The 15842-nt window shown below is 40.2% G+C and overlaps 1 protein-coding gene across 1 annotated transcript; it reads left to right on the top strand.

Moving 5' to 3' along the window:
• The first annotated feature begins 1645 nt into the window (after positions 1-1645).
• On the top strand, positions 1646-15842 carry SEC61A2 (SEC61 translocon subunit alpha 2). Its single transcript, XM_082280418.1, has 12 exons — positions 1646-1900; positions 3429-3496; positions 7288-7353; positions 8822-8900; positions 10519-10650; positions 10791-10900; positions 11518-11671; positions 12627-12787; positions 13640-13837; positions 14045-14236; positions 14375-14451; positions 14751-15842. Exons 1-12 carry the CDS (start codon positions 1894-1896, stop codon positions 14935-14937), a joined length of 1431 nt encoding a protein of 476 aa, XP_082136544.1. The 5' UTR covers positions 1646-1893; the 3' UTR covers positions 14938-15842.

The raw sequence follows: 15842 nt of genomic DNA, 5'->3' as shown, positions 1-15842 counted from the left end.
CAGTGATGTTAGTTTAGATTTAAAAAATACAGTCTGAACTTTGAAGGTGAAACGTTCTGAATACAGTAGTATTTTGAATAAGCAAAGGAAACAATACTGCATTTTGACTTTTTTGCTTCTGTCAGTGGGAACCCACTCGTGGGTAACATAGAAACATTCATTCAGCACACATGAAGAGATGCATCTGTATTAGTATGGACTGGAGAAACCTCCTGGACCTTTTATCAATCACCAAAACAGAGGCCAGTGACTTAGAGACAGGAAAGTTTGCTAACAAAACCTGTAATTCAATGAACTTCTAAAATAAGTATGGCTAAAAATCTGAACAAAGGGTGATTACAACAAACTTCCTGAATCTTAGCTACTAACCCAGCTATTATTTGGAGATTATAATCTACAAGTAAACTTCCAGGCCCATAAATTAGGGGCATTTGTCAGACTGTACAAGAACTCTAGGTGAAAGTAATTGCTATGGAGTTCCTCATTAGTAGTTGTAAAATTATGACTATATAAAACTGGAAGAAAAACTTCTCTAAGTGATTTCAGATAATGAAAGCTATTGAGCAAAGTTGTTTAGATATTGTAGCAAGGTCTTGGTTAAGAGAATTTCTTAGGGAATGTAGAGTACAATCCAAAATATAGATTCAAAGTTTTGGAGGAGCCCTAATGCTTCACACATTTTGTGTTCTCTCTCGGTAACTTAGCCTAATACAGGAAGATTTCAAGCTTGTGCTTGAATAGGATGAGTTACTCAGAAAGAATAAATACTATTTTAAACTGTCATATCTAAATCTTGCAGTAAATTCCGATAATCCTAATTTTATAGACCACTGGCTCTTGTAACTGAGAGCTCTGTAGGTGTGATACCTGTTTTGGTGATTGTGGGATGATATTGGAATAGGTTGTCAGCTTTACTTCACAGAATCACAAAATCAATTGGGTTGGAAAAGACCTCCAAAACCGTTGAGTCCAACCTATGACTGATCACCACCTTGTCAACCAGACCACGGCACTGAGTGCCACATCCAGGCTTTCCTTAAACACCCACAGGCATGGTCACTCCACCAGCTTCCTGGGCAGCCCATTCCAATGTCTAATCACCCTTTCTGTGAAGAAATTCCTACCAATGTCCAATCTAAACCTCCCCTGCTGCTGCTTGAGGCCACGTCCTCTCATCCTGTCGCTGGTTGTCTGGGAGCAGAGCCCGACCCCCCACCTGGCTACAATCTCCTGTCAGGGAGTTGTAGAGAGTGATAAGGTCACCCTGAGCCTCCTTTTCTCCAGGATGAGCAATCCTAGCTCCTTCAGCTACTCCTCATGGAACTTGCGCTTCAGACCCTTTTCCAGCTCGGTTGCAGTTCAAACTTTGGACATGCTCCAATGGCCCAATGTCCTTTCACCCTGTGAAATTATCATACCCATCTGTCAATACGGGTGGATTGGGCTGTTATTAAAACCCTTTGGTACCAAACGGCTGAAGCTCTGCTTTTCACCTGGTACTGCTGTACCAACAACATCACAGAAAGCTCAAAGCCCCTGAGGCCTGCGTGAGCGAGTGAGGGGCGGGGAGTTCCGCGAGCTCGGGCAGGGCTGAGGTGTGGCGGTGAGGGGCCGTGCCCGCCCCTCGCGCCGCGCGGAGCACTCCGGGAGCGCGGTCCTTCGCCGCGGCGGCTGCCCGCCCTCAGCCTGATCGCGCCGCGGCGGCCACCGCTCCCCGCCGATCCCGCCGATCCGGCTCCCCTCGCCTGGGGAAGGGCGCGGGGGGCGCTCGGTGAGGGCGGTACCGCCGTGTCCCCCCGGGCGGGGAGGGACGGCCCGTCCGCAGCGCGCGTCACGTGACGGCGGCGACAGCAGCGGTGACAGCGCTGGGACCGCGGCCGGGCCGCCACCGCCATGGGCAGTGAGTGCGGACAGAGCCGGGAGGGAGCGGGCCGGGACTCGGCGTGGGGGACAGCGGTCCCGGGCAGCGCGGGGAGGACGTGGGCGGTGGCCCGTGGCCGGTGAGGGGGCGCCGTGTCTCGGGTGCCGCCGCAGGCAGGGCCGGGGGTGCTGAGCGCTCGCTCCCCGCACAGGGTCGGTGCTGCCGGGCAAAGCGTGAGGCCGGGCACTGCTTCGTGGTGGGGTGTCCTCTTCCACTTCAGCCCTACTATGTATATATACACACTATATACACTATATATATAGTATATATACCCTTTATGCGCATATATGTGTGTATAAGTGTCTAAAGGGAGGGTATCAAGAGGATGGACCAGGCTCTTCTCCGTGGTACCACCCAATAGGACAAGAGGCAGCGGGCAGAAACTGATGCACAAGAAGTTCCACCTGAACATGAGGAAGAACTTCTGTCTTGTGCAGTGACCGAGCACTGAAACGGGTTGTCCAGAGAGGGTGTGGAGTCTGTGTCACTGGAGATATTCCAGAACTGTCTGGACACACAACCCATGTGCTCTGGGATGGCCCTGCGTGAGCAGGGAGGTTGGATCAGATGAGCCACTGTGGTCCCTTCCAACCTGACCCATTGCATGATGCTCTGATATCTTGTTCATGTCAGAGCTGTGCCACGCTCCGTGGAGCGAGGTGCACCTTCCAACGAGCCGTCTGAGGCCTTGGGATAAATAGAGGAGACATACGTCACATCAGAGTGTAAATATAAACATGGCACTACAACCAGAATGTTACTTACAGTGTAATAAATGCATTCTACAGTGTAATAAATGCATTCTCTTTGAAAAGGAACCGATGGTGGTTTTTTATGTCTGTCCCAGTGTGTCAGGGCTGAGAATAATGTTCAAGTTTTGGAGGGCAAATTCCTCACCAAGCACAAATGCTTTGATTTTTTTTTTTTTTTAACTGGTTTAATTTTTTTCCCAGAAAAACTGCTCACAGTGTTGAGCTTTTCTGTAGTTTTAAAGGGGAAACTGTGAAGAGAGATATATTAAAAGCTAAAATAAAATCCCCTGAAGTTCCAATCAGAATAAGTGTTCCACTGGTTTAAATTACAATTTCTTAACATATCTTAATCACGGAATTATTTTTTCAGCTAAATACTTCAGTAAACACAAGATTGTAATCTCTACATGGGTACCTTTTGATGTCAGTATCGTTCTGTGTTTAACTAGCACAGACTGATACTAGGTCATTTATTTTTAGATGGAATACAATTCAGTTCACTTCTGGTGATACATACAGTATCACTTCTCTAAAATTATTCTAGCTGTGATAAAAAGAATGGGCCAAATCTGGTTAGAACGAGAATTCTATTTCACATTTTTGCCCTGTTTTCAGCTGTTTTAAGAAGAGGGTATTAGTTTTCAGACAGTTTTGGAAGCTAAACTAAGTTCTGTGAAGTTTTATAAATTCATAAATGTTCATTAATATATTTTTCTGTCTTCTTTTGTGTTTGTGTCTTTGTTTTTCTGGAACAGTAAAATTTTTAGAAGTTATTAAGCCATTCTGTGCAGTGTTACCTGAAATCCAGAAACCGGAAAGAAAAGTGAGTGCCACATTATGTTCTTACATTTATTAGTTCACAGAGGAGGGAATACTGTGATATTCTAGTCCAGGCTCCAGTGTAGATACTGACAGTGGGCCCTAAAGTAGAACATATTCTTTGGAGCAGGGGGAACCCATATTAAGGTAAAACATTACTGTGATGATGAATTCTGAGCACCCTTCTGGTAAGTCGTTCCCTTTAGTAATTATGCTAACTCATTTTTTTAAAATCTCAATTCTAGATTAAGTTTATTTAGTTTCAGCTCAGTGTGATGTATTTTAATATACTAGAGCAGAGTCTTCAAGCTTTGTTTTTGGATCCTACTGTTGGCTTTGAGCTGGCTTGTATATTACTTGGAAAAGAATTTTTCTTTACATCAGGAAACACAAATTTAATTCTTCCCACAAAGTATTTCCTACACCCATAGCTATGATTCACCTTGCTGAAGTGGGAAAGTGATCTGTGGTACAGTTCAGGTAATTGCTCCCTGTTCACCTACTGGATGTGATGTTTCTCTTTGATCTGAAATCAATGAACTCAGATCATTTACAGCTGATCTCTCAAGTCCTCTAGCCCTTGAAACTCCTTCCATTTCTTGGCACATTTTCTAGATTAAAAATAGGTAATTTCTACAGATCAGGAAGAGAACTGCCTTGTCCAAAAAAAAAACACCAACCAAATACCATTTTTTACTTTCAAAACTCAAGCAAGCACATATTGCTCAGGTGACAAACAATCTAATTAGAGTAACAAATTGACTTAATATTGTCATGACTTCCATGAAAATTCCTTAAGAGCTAAATGTTGGTTTTTTATGTTCTCAAAAGGAAATGCTTAACTGGGAGCATGACACCATCCCAGAGGATCCTCCTTGGTTAATGAGAGGTTTCCAAAGGCTAGGACTGGATTCATAAGTGTTTGTGCCAGTGACCACAACTGAGCCTGCTGGATTAAATGGAGAAGATGCAGTAAAAACTGATGATTATGGCCCTCTGGAACTGATTTTTTTAAGACTCGGATTTGCCCCCTGGCTCTTTGATCCATCTGTCTTACCTAGTTGCTTTCCAGCATCTTTCAGCCTTGGGATGGATTTCTAAACAAATTATTTAGGTCAGACAAAGGCGTTTTCAGAGCAGGAACCTCCAGAGCCAGACCTGCATGCTGAGGCTTGGATGCACCAGCTCTGGGTGGCAGGGGCCCATCTTTGCTTCTGCAGTGGGGAACCTTGGTGCAATCTTTTGGTGCTGATTTATGGCATATCGTGATTAGCTGGTTACAGCCATCCCATTTTTGTCTCGTGAGATGAGTGAGAAGAGAAAGCTGACACAAACCTACAGATACTGATGTTTCTCTAAAACTCACTGGCAGATGCTGTTTGCCAGAGAGGAAGAGGGGCTTGATCTGTCCTTGTTGTCTATCAGCAGATGAAGGATGCTCAGAGAGGTGCCAAGATTCCTGTCCTGTCTATTTGGGTCACTTTGTCTTTACTGCTATTTAGGTTGCTGTCTAGACAATGGCTGCCAATTGCCAGCTTTGTACAAATTTAAAGTGAAAATATAATTTGGAACATCTTTCCTAGGCTGAAGAGCCCTGAGACCATTTTCAGTCATGTTCCTTGTTTCTGTGTAGTTTGTAAAGTGATTTAGGTCATTCCATGTAACTCTAATTCTCTATAATTTATTGTTTTCTTGCAAGCTGTCACAGGCAGATATGACCAGTAATGGTTTTAGTGGATTGGTTTAGGGCCAGAACAGGAAATTTAGATAACCAAATAGAAAAAGAGATTAATTTTCATTAAACATGTATTGATTGTTAAGTGAAGATGATGTTTTGATTCAGTCGGGCCCTCACTGAATCATTTTGCCATTATTGTTGATGAGGGAAGTGGTTTCTTCTGTCTCTAGGGAGTGTTGCTTTTGTGTTTTGGCCAACTTGATTAGCAAAAGTGATTGCTACTTCTGTAGTTAGTAGAATGGGCTCCTATTTCCCTCATGCACAGATTTTCTAAGTGGAACACACTGTTCAGAGCACTAAGATGATAATGCTCAAGTCCCTTCATTTTCACATGATTTAAGGAAAATGTCAAAGGAAGAAAATGTCCAATTGAATCAGATCAGATGGTGAAATTTACTGTCCCTGTGCTTGTTAGCATTTGTGGCTAGAATATTTTGGTACCACTCTGTATTTTGCCATTCCTGACATACGGATTTGGATGACTCCTTTTTCTTTTTTGTCTTCTTTACTCATAGAGACTGTTTTCCTTGTGAACAACTGTGATTTGGGTGATGCAGAATTCCTCTAATGCTCTTATTCACCACAGTTACAGGGAGAACTTGAGCAGTTTTAGACTTTCACTGATTCCTCTGAAGCCAATGTTAACTGTGAGGCTGTAGAGATAAGTTGGTTAAGCATTTTTGGTTTTAGAAGGCTATGCTTAGAATCTGAATTGTGGAGTTCAGACTTGGTAAAGTGGGTCAGCACTGCATAGTCTAACACAACGTTTTGTTTGGATGTATTTCCTTCTGTCACTATTTTTCTTTTTATAACTCTGTGCTGTAAGTATTTTTAGCATCTGTCCTCTTTTAAGAGTGAGGCAGTAGCAGCAAATAAATTAAATTACTTGGATTATTTTGCTTCTAAGTGCATGGTTTCACTTATAAAGATGTAGACTACATTCTGGGTTTCCTTTTGCTTGAGGACCTGTGCTGCTGCTGCATTGGTTTGTAGTTGCTCATTTGTGGGTGTTCAGTACCAATTAAACCAGGCACTAATCCTTTTTCTTATTACTTCTCCACAGGCAGATTCAGTGGTTGGAGGCAGAGAGCTCCAACCATTTCTGCTGTATCTCTCTTATGTGTTAGTTCATGTCATGTTTTAGTAGCTGCTCTACACTTGTCTGCGGTGAACACACTTAACCCTCAGGTTTACAGTCCCTGGAGGAGAGGTGGGAACTTGAACATAACCCTGCATCTCAGCTCTCTCTGCTCTCTTCAAGTGCATTTCTTTCTGTCTCATGCTTTGAGGAATCCTCTGGCTCAAACTTAAATCTTGTGATTCCTCTCTTCTTGTACCTGGCACTAATTACAGGTGCCTCAAATGTTGTGACCCTGAGATTCTCTTCAATTAAATAATGACTAGTGATCATTGGTCTGGCATTCTTTTTAACGTAATATATAACCTACATCAATAAAAATATTTTGGAGGAAAACAAAGAGTCTTTAAAAATCATTTTGTGATCTATGTCCATGAACATAATGATGAATTTAAAACTTCCTCTAAGACCCTTTGAAGAACTTAATTCTAAATATTCTGAATTGCTGTCGAAAACTCATGGTTCTTCTTGTTTTTATCACTTCTCTTCACAACAGTTCAGTTCCTCTAAAAACTTTATAGTGCTTTAGTTTAGTAACCCAGCTTTACACAACTTCTGTTGAAGCCTAGAGCACTAAGCACTGAAGATAAGTTTTTTGTATTAATCTTTCATGTTTGCTCTGGTAAGTCCATGATTTTAGCCATGCTGTTGCTCTTCTGTAAATACCCACTGTATTAGAATACTGTAGGTAAAAGATAGTCTAGTGGCTGAATGTCTGCCAGTCCCACATAAGTTACCTTTGTCTCTCTCTCTCAAATCTGAAATCATATTAAAAATAAGTTCCAATGAGGAGTGATGCTCTCTGGTTTGATATCTTTGCATTGAATTCTGAATGGTAACAGCATTTAGTACTGTTGTGAGAGTGCAGTGGAAGTTCTGTATACAGTGAACACATCCGTATCTCTGCTCTGTCCTGTAGATCCAGTTCAGAGAGAAGGTACTATGGACAGCCATCACACTCTTCATTTTCTTAGTGTGCTGCCAGGTAGGTATTGATGTTGTCTGTGTCAGAAAATGTGTGTTCTGTACGTAAGAAGTATACTGAAAGCATGAGTGTCTCATATTGACCTACCAGTTTCAGGTTTTATTTTTATGTTAAAGTATTTAAAGTTCAGTTCAGAAAACCTGGTTCTCTGAAATCTATATAATCTCTTGATTGTTGATCATAGATGTTTTTAGAAACTAATGCTTTTTATTTAGTCAGAAATGCATAACTTTTTTTCTTGTTACAAAGGTCCTGTCAAATGGTGATAATGGCTGCAGGGTAAACAGCCAAGATAATTACTTATTGAGCAGCATAAACAAACTGAGCAATTCAATGCATTGTTTACCCTCTGTTCATAGCTACATTTAAATTTTAGCACTCACAAGTGTGAAAACTGAATCAAAGTGACTTTTTACCAAATTCCTCTTCAACAAGTTGATGGATTGTAAAGATTGGAGGAAAATGTTTCTGTGAAGTGTTTAAGTTGACATTTAGAACTTGTTTTTTGTGAATATCCTGGTAAAGCTGTTAGTTAAAACCCCTCCAAAATGCCTGTCTTTGTAAACATTTATTTAATCCTTATTACTCATAGTTGTAGGCGTTCCTAGAACCTGTGCTTGGGATGTAAACAGTGGAGGGTTTTTTTGTTTTTCTTTAAAGAATACCTGGATACTGAAGAAAATGAGAATCCATTTATTACTTGATATACATTTTTTAGAACTTGTAGACCTCTTGCAAGATTTAAAACTAACTGTACATTTGAGAATCAGGGTTTTTAGCTTATGTTTATTAATGCAGCCATTGCAGACTGCAGGGCAATAGTTTAATAGTTTTGATTTCAGCTCCGAAGGACTGTTTAAAGGCTAAAACCCAGCTCTTGTACCTACCTTTTTTTTGAAAGGAGAAAGTGGGAATGATACTAGAGCTAGAAAGTAATGTCATTTATCTGTGTTTACTAGCAGCTGGATGTATGCATAATTAGAATATTGAATCTATATGAGAGATTATAGTAGTTGTATAAGGAAAACAGATGGTGCAGGCTAGAGTTTTCAGAAATTGATCTCGAAGATTGCCTGGATTCCTACTCTCTTGTTTTGGTGATTAGGAAGCTCTTTTTATTGAAGAGCTGTAAATCCCTCAATATTGACATACAGAATATTGGAAGTTTTTTTATGAACTTGTCTAGCATTGACAGTTCTGTGTGGGATTTTTCAAAACATATTTCTGTCTCTAGAATTTAAATATTTAAACTTCTTCTTTCTAGGGGTTTCTGTTTTTTCCTGTAGAAGGGTCTTAGTTTAGTCCTCTGAGTTATGCCCCTGTTGGAGGATTGAAATAGATGGTACCTCTAGTTTAATTAAAAAAAAAATTTAAACAGTGTAACAGTTGAACCATTACATGCTAAGATATTTGTATTAATGAATGCTAATTGTGTGTATCTGTTTAACGCTGTTGTGCTCTTTGACAGATCCCTTTGTTTGGAATCATGTCATCAGATTCCGCAGACCCCTTCTATTGGATGCGAGTCATTCTTGCATCAAACAGAGGTTGGTACTTACTCTTTCCTCTGCTTCCTATCAGGATAAACAGACCAGGAGAAAAACAGTTGGCTGTTAGATTCCACACAACCCAGACATCAGGCTGGAAGACTTTGTAAAGTTCTTAGCACTGATGTAATTAAAATCGGTACTTGAGGCATGTTTCGTCTTAAGAACAAGATTTCTTTGAGATGCAGATGAGATTAATATTTATTGACAAGTTTTGGGATGATTGCATTCAGGGTTTTAGAGCAGTCTAACTGATATATGGAACAGGGAATTTTCTGGCTTTCCATTTCAGAACTGCACTAATGTGCAGTATGAGGGTGTTGATTAGGAAATCCCTCACCTGTGCAAGTCAGTTACACTTCATAATAGTTTGGCAGTGTTATGGGTGAGTAGTTTTCTAGGTGGAAAAGCTAAAGGCAGAGATGATTAGGCATGAAGTTTAGCAAAACCAAACTAACTTATTTTAGAAGAGTAAAGTGGAATGCAACCAGATGTATAAGAAAATTCAAGCTAATGCTAGAAGTCTGAAACTTAAGATGGGTGACCAGTCATGCGTGACTCTAAATGAGGACACTGATCTCATCTGGAGCTTGGAAAATTGGCTGGAAGTAAGAAAATCACTGGAACCCTCTAATATGAAGGTACTCCTTACTTAGGAGTAGCAGATTTTGTCACACAAGTGAGGATAGTAAGGTAAAGAAGTTCTCTGCTTCAAACTCTACTTCAGAATTTGCAGAACTTGGTGCTCCCTAGCAGTGTATGATACTAAATATGCTGCCCACTACCCAGACAGAATGGTAACAGTGGCCAAGAAAAGGCTAGGGAGACAGCAATAAAAAGCAGGAGTGGGAAAGTGAATTTTCACTTAAGTCAACTGACTAGAAGTCATTGGAGGATGTGATGTGAATGCTAAAGTTTTTGACATCCTAATTTTCTAGCTGCTGGAGGAATAGAGATTTCCATGAGAGGTGATGTAATATTTAACATGTAAACTCCAGGATACAAGTATGAAAGAACGAAATTATAATAATTATTTTAATGCTTTCCCTCTTTGAATTGCATACATTTGGAAGTTGATACCTCAGTGACACTGTGCTAGTGAGTTGTCAGAGTAAGAACATTTTAATGACAGTCTTTGTTTTGTTAAGAACTAATTTAATCCTAAACTAGAGTCAGTGATTCCAAGGGCAGTGTTCTCAGAAACTGTGGATCTGCATCATCTTTTTGTGGTCTGCAAAACTAAACTTTTGGAAAATGTGACATTGAAACACTGACAGAATAAACAACCAGGGACAAGATGCTGTCCAGTGAAAGGTTCCTTGAGGATATGCCACAAAAAGCTGAGTTCAGCGTGCATTGGCCTTCAGTGTTAGTGTGGTTCCACAAAAATATTTGTAATTAAAAGCTATATGGGTTTTCCATGCTGCCTTCAAAATTACAGATTTTAACACAGCAGCCTTTTGTGAGGCCATAACTGTCTTTGTCATACCTGTACAGGAATATACATATTGGAAGCATTACTAAAAATAAACTTTATAGGTCAAAAACCTTTCAAGAGACCTATTGCTTTAGGAGAGGTGCTTGAATGGCAATTGTATTAATTTTTCTTCTTTTTTAGGTACTTTGATGGAATTGGGTATCTCACCCATTGTGACATCAGGTTTGATCATGCAGCTGCTGGCAGGAGCAAAGATCATTGAAGTTGGTGATACTCCGAAAGACAGAGCCTTGTTCAATGGAGCTCAGAAATGTAAGAAGTCTTCCAATTAAAATTACTGAGTGTATTTTTATTCTTGGGAAAGCAGCCTGCCTAAGTGGTACTAGATATGAGATTTCTTTGGTAGGTGACTTCAGATTTTTTTAAAGGATTTGCTTTCTCTCTTGTTTTAGTATTTGGGATGATTATTACCATTGGGCAAGCCATTGTGTATGTTATGACTGGAATGTATGGAGATCCTGCTGAAATGGGTGCTGGAATTTGTCTTCTTATTATAATTCAGGTTTGTAATGAGCTATTTTGTGTGTAACTGAGACTGGTTAGATACAGTATAGCTGGAAGGAAAAATCTTCCTATGTCTGGGTGACTTCAATTTATTTATTTTTAATGCTGTAAAACATCATCATTTTATCTGTCTATATATGAGAAATTCTAAATGTTCCATAAAGGAGGAGAGTGGTGGGGTAGTTAGTATCAAAAGTATTTCAGGTAGGAGTGGCTGCTTAATTGAAAATACAGGAATTGGTGGACTTAGGAAACAGTGGCTGCTGTTCAGCGCTGTGGAGGAATTCTCACTAAATGGCACAGCTGCAGCTTTGAGACATTCTCCTGTAGAACAAAGCAGTAAATGCACAAACTTAAACATTGTTTTAGGAAAAAAGTTATTACTGAGTAATCTGTTTGTTGTGTCTGCCTTGAAAAAAGGCACAGAGCTCATTGCCAGGTGAGGTGTGCAGGCCTTGGTATGTGAGAGGGCAGAAACAGTGCATGAAAGACATTTAGATGAAACACTTAATGATCATTCTCCAACATGATGAAAATACTGAAGCAGGGAATTAATACACAGCTCTTGACTTGATTTATTCTTGTTTCTGCTCAGTTTTGTTTCTTTTCTCACAGCTGTTTGTGGCTGGTTTGATTGTGTTGCTGCTAGATGAGTTGCTACAGAAAGGTTATGGATTGGGGTCTGGTATTTCCCTGTTTATTGCTACCAATATCTGTGAAACCATTGTCTGGAAAGCTTTCAGTCCCACTACCATCAACACTGGCAGAGGTATGTGTGCAGTTACAGTCAGTCACAACATGTTTCAGTGGGTGTATACTACACACTAACTATCAGAAGTTTACTGGGTGGCATTTAAAAAAAAAGTTTTAGTGTGATGATTGGCTTCTGAAGTCAGTTGTCCAATTAACATTGAAGATAAAAATGTCTGATTTACATGGAGATTGGTACAAGTTTGCCTTGGCTGATTTGAAGTGCAGCAGTTAAAATGGGACTTGAAGTCCTTTGAATGAAAATTTTTGGATTTCCAAACTGAAATAGTCTTGTTTTATCATCACTTAGTCCATGGAAATAGAGAAGACAGGAAATACTGTACATTCAGAGGAGTTGTTTGTGATCCAGCTGTTGTTTGTGGCTATAGGATACTTTTGTAGTTGGTGCCTCTGAGTTACTGTAAGCTGGTTTGATTCTTCAGAGACTGCAATCTCTTCATTCCTCAGCCGGTCTTCGACAACATTTGGTTGTTCTGAGACCCCTGAAATACCACTTTAAGATACAGCGTCAAGGAATTAAGTACTTTACTGCATTAATTTGAAATCCTGAGCCATGTTTTTAGTTTGCTTTCATTTGAACCTAATTCTTAGTAGTTCTGTTGCATTTTTATTACTCTTCTTCTAAAAGTTGTTTTTCACCTTGTTTATTATTTCTTCCTTCCAAACATCCTCCTGCTCCCAGAAAAGGAAGGAAGGGAGCATTCTTCCATGTGTGTGACTTTGATGGGGTTTTTTGGCTTTTCTAACCAGGAATAATGTTTTTTTAGATCATTCTACATTCCATAAGCTAAAAAAGAGTTCTGTATTGTGACATATTTGTTATAACAGGATTCGTGTCCTATCGTATCAAATTTTCTGTTTGTCATACTTAAAATTTCCAAAAGAAAGGTACTTCTTTTTAAATGCTTTTAATTTGGAGATTAACCTTTCTTTCACTTTTTTGCTTCATGCAGGGACAGAGTTTGAGGGTGCTGTGATTGCATTATTCCATCTCCTGGCCACACGAACCGACAAAGTCCGGGCTTTGCGGGAGGCTTTTTACCGACAGAATCTGCCCAATCTCATGAACCTGATTGCTACAGTGTTTGTGTTTGCTGTAGTCATCTATTTCCAGGTAAAACTCCTCACAGCAGCTCTGCAGAGGTAGAAGTGCACATGGATCCTGGACACTGCAGTCATTGGGAAAAGATGGGAAGGTTTAAGCCAGAGTAACTGAAGTATCTTAGCTTTGAGTAACAAACTCCTTTTATTTCAGTGTTGTTATTTCAGTAACAATTATCTCTGTGACTGTAAAGCTGGAGAACTTTGCTTTTTTGAGGTGTGTATGACAGATTTGTTCTAGAAGACTGCATAGCTTACCAGTTTTTCCCTAATTTTCTTGAAACATTTAATTAGTGTTTCTTTCTAAATCTTAAGTATCTACTAAAATGGACACTAAAGGAGGATTCATATGAAGATATTTTGGGGGGGGCTAAAATGTGATTTTGGAATTTTTTTTTAAGTTGTTGAGTTTGAATGCTGGCAATAGAAAAAAAAAAAAGAAATACCAGGTTTTCAAGGTCATGTGGTTTTTCTTGGGTGTACTCATACAGGATCCTGCCCCAGAAAACAGAAAACTGGGCTTACTACACAAGAGCCTGCTGGTAACTGGCTACTTGAGTTAGAAGCCATTACAGGCTTTTATCAACCCCTATTCTATAAAATGTATTTTACAGGAGTACCAGTTAGCAGATGAGAAAATGATGTTTACGTGAAAAGAATGTAATTCAACCAACCAGTAACAGTTTGAAGTCCGTAAAATTTGTAATCCAGGCTGTAGCAGAAAGCCTTTGGGCTCTACTGTCTCAGACCTTGCACTTCATGTTTATCTAGCAAGAACTGCATGGTCAGGAATAGCTTTGGGGCATCGTGGGAATTCCTTGTGTCTCAGAAGTTAACCCTGGTGCATTTGTGTTCTTTGCCGCAGGGATTCCGAGTGGATTTACCCATCAAGTCTGCACGATACCGTGGGCAGTACAGCAGCTATCCCATCAAGCTGTTCTATACCTCCAACATTCCCATCATTCTGCAGTCTGCCTTAGTGTCAAACCTCTACGTCATTTCCCAGATGTTGTCTGTTCGTTTTAGTGGCAACTTCTTGGTGAACTTATTGGGACAGTGGGCAGTAAGTATTTATCACATTTTAGCTGCATAAAATTATTTGCATTTTTACTTCGATGTGAAACCTTGGTATTTAACCAACTGGAATACTTACTTTTTAACATTTGTGTATAAAAACTTATAAACATTGAACAGGAATTCCTTTATAAATACAGGACAGGAATGTGGGATGTCTGTGAGAAAACTAACTGCCTTTTTCTTCCCCTCTCAGGACGTCAGTGGAGGTGGCCCTGCTCGCTCTTACCCCGTTGGTGGCCTGTGCTACTACTTGTCCCCTCCAGAATCCATGGGTGCAATATTTGAGGATCCTGTCCATGTAATAGTTTATATAATATTTATGTTGGGATCCTGTGCATTCTTCTCCAAGACTTGGATTGAGGTGTCTGGCTCATCAGCAAAAGATGTAGGTGTTCTACCTTAATTGTTTTCAAACAGTGCTTCTGGTTTAGAACTGACCAGCTACTGAGTGGTGGTTGTTATCCCAGTAAACATTGAGTGACTGAAACAGTGCAGCAGTTTCATAAAATAATGTTTTCTGCAGGTTGCCAAGCAACTCAAAGAACAGCAAATGGTGATGAGAGGCCACAGGGATACTTCAATGGTTCATGAGCTTAACAGGTAAGGAAATGCTGACTTCCAGGTGGATGGTGAAGAGTGCTGGGGAAGCGTCAACCAGAGCAGAGATTGTTGGAAAAATCTGATACCTGTTTCCACTGCAAAAGGAAAGATTGTTCCCATTCTGCTGTTGCCTTTTCCTAATTATGCAAAAGAAGTTATAGCAGCAGATTAGAGATTAACCTATAGTGTCTTTTTTTAAGTGGTATAATGAGATAATTTGAATTGAATCTCTTCCATATTTGTAAAAGATAGATACCTTGATTTTTACATTTTTCTTTCCTGTTTTTTCCTTTTTGCAGATACATCCCTACAGCAGCTGCATTTGGTGGTTTGTGCATCGGTGCCCTTTCAGTACTGGCTGACTTTCTAGGAGCCATTGGCTCTGGCACTGGCATTCTGCTTGCAGTCACTATTATTTATCAGTATTTTGAAATATTTGTAAAAGAACAGGCTGAAGTTGGAGGAGTAGGTGCATTATTTTTCTAGGTGTCCAAATATTTCATGGTTCGTGTGAAAGGGAAAGTATTTTGACAACATGCGTCATTTAGTCCAATAATGCTATTTTCTTTCTACTTGTTTTCAAGTGCTACATGTCCCATTACTGTAATGGGCATTGAGCGATGCCTGTGTGCAGCATTAGTACCAGCTGCCTTAAGAATAAAGTTTACATTATCTTGTTTAAGTATTATTATCTAGTGTTGCCTGTAATGCTGGAAACAATTCATCTACCTTGCTGTTCAGACACTACTACAGTGAGATGGTAAAATGTATCAGTTTGAGAGTGGTAAACGTCTTTGCACACAGCAGTAAAATGTTAAATTAATTTCCCTGTCCCTAATAGGAAAAACAAAAAACCTGAGTTCAGATTGCCACGTGCCAGTATTCCTGACATTATTTGTATCTGTAATTTACATTAATTTTTTATACTTTTTTAACTCACATTTCCCCACCACTGAACTCAGCAGCCCTTATTCCTTTGCGGTGCCTCCACCCAGGCACCTTTCTCTGAGCTCTGAGGGTGGGCAAGCAAACATTTTACCGGCGGCTGATACTCATCTCACCTGTGAACTGGTTCTGTGGTGGAGCTGCTGCAGCTGGGGCAGTCGGGTTCTTGCCCCAGGCCTCCTGTGGGGCAGCCTGGCAGCCGCTGTCAACGCTGGCAGGGCGGCCCAGCAGTTCTGTTCAACCATGTACTTGTGAAAACTGTGCCACTGAAACTTCATGTCCACTTTGCTTTTGTGAGTCTAAAGAACAAGGCCTGGTTCCTAAAGCAGTTCATAGGAGTTTTGGAAAAGGGGGAACGGGGAGTTCCTGCTGAAAATTTGTCGCACTTTACAGCGGCGATGTAACAACTGTAAGCGTTAGACAATAAACTTATTTAATTAAACTCT

Source organism: Coloeus monedula, assembly GCF_965178545.1.
Source record: "Coloeus monedula genome assembly, chromosome: 4".
NCBI classification, from domain to species: Eukaryota; Metazoa; Chordata; class Aves; order Passeriformes; family Corvidae; genus Coloeus; species Coloeus monedula.
Note: the sequence above shows the minus strand (reverse complement) of the source record. Positions and strands in the feature narration are given on the sequence as shown.

What these genes read in the sequence shown, in the direction of transcription:
- SEC61A2 (XM_082280418.1), top strand. An exon ending in TACCATCAACACTGGCAGAG is followed by an intron (nt 11,672 to 12,626) that starts GTATGTGTGCAG and finishes TGCTTCATGCAG; the next exon opens with GGACAGAGTTTGAGGGTGCT. An exon ending in ACTTATTGGGACAGTGGGCA is followed by an intron (nt 13,838 to 14,044) that starts GTAAGTATTTAT and finishes TTCCCCTCTCAG; the next exon opens with GACGTCAGTGGAGGTGGCCC.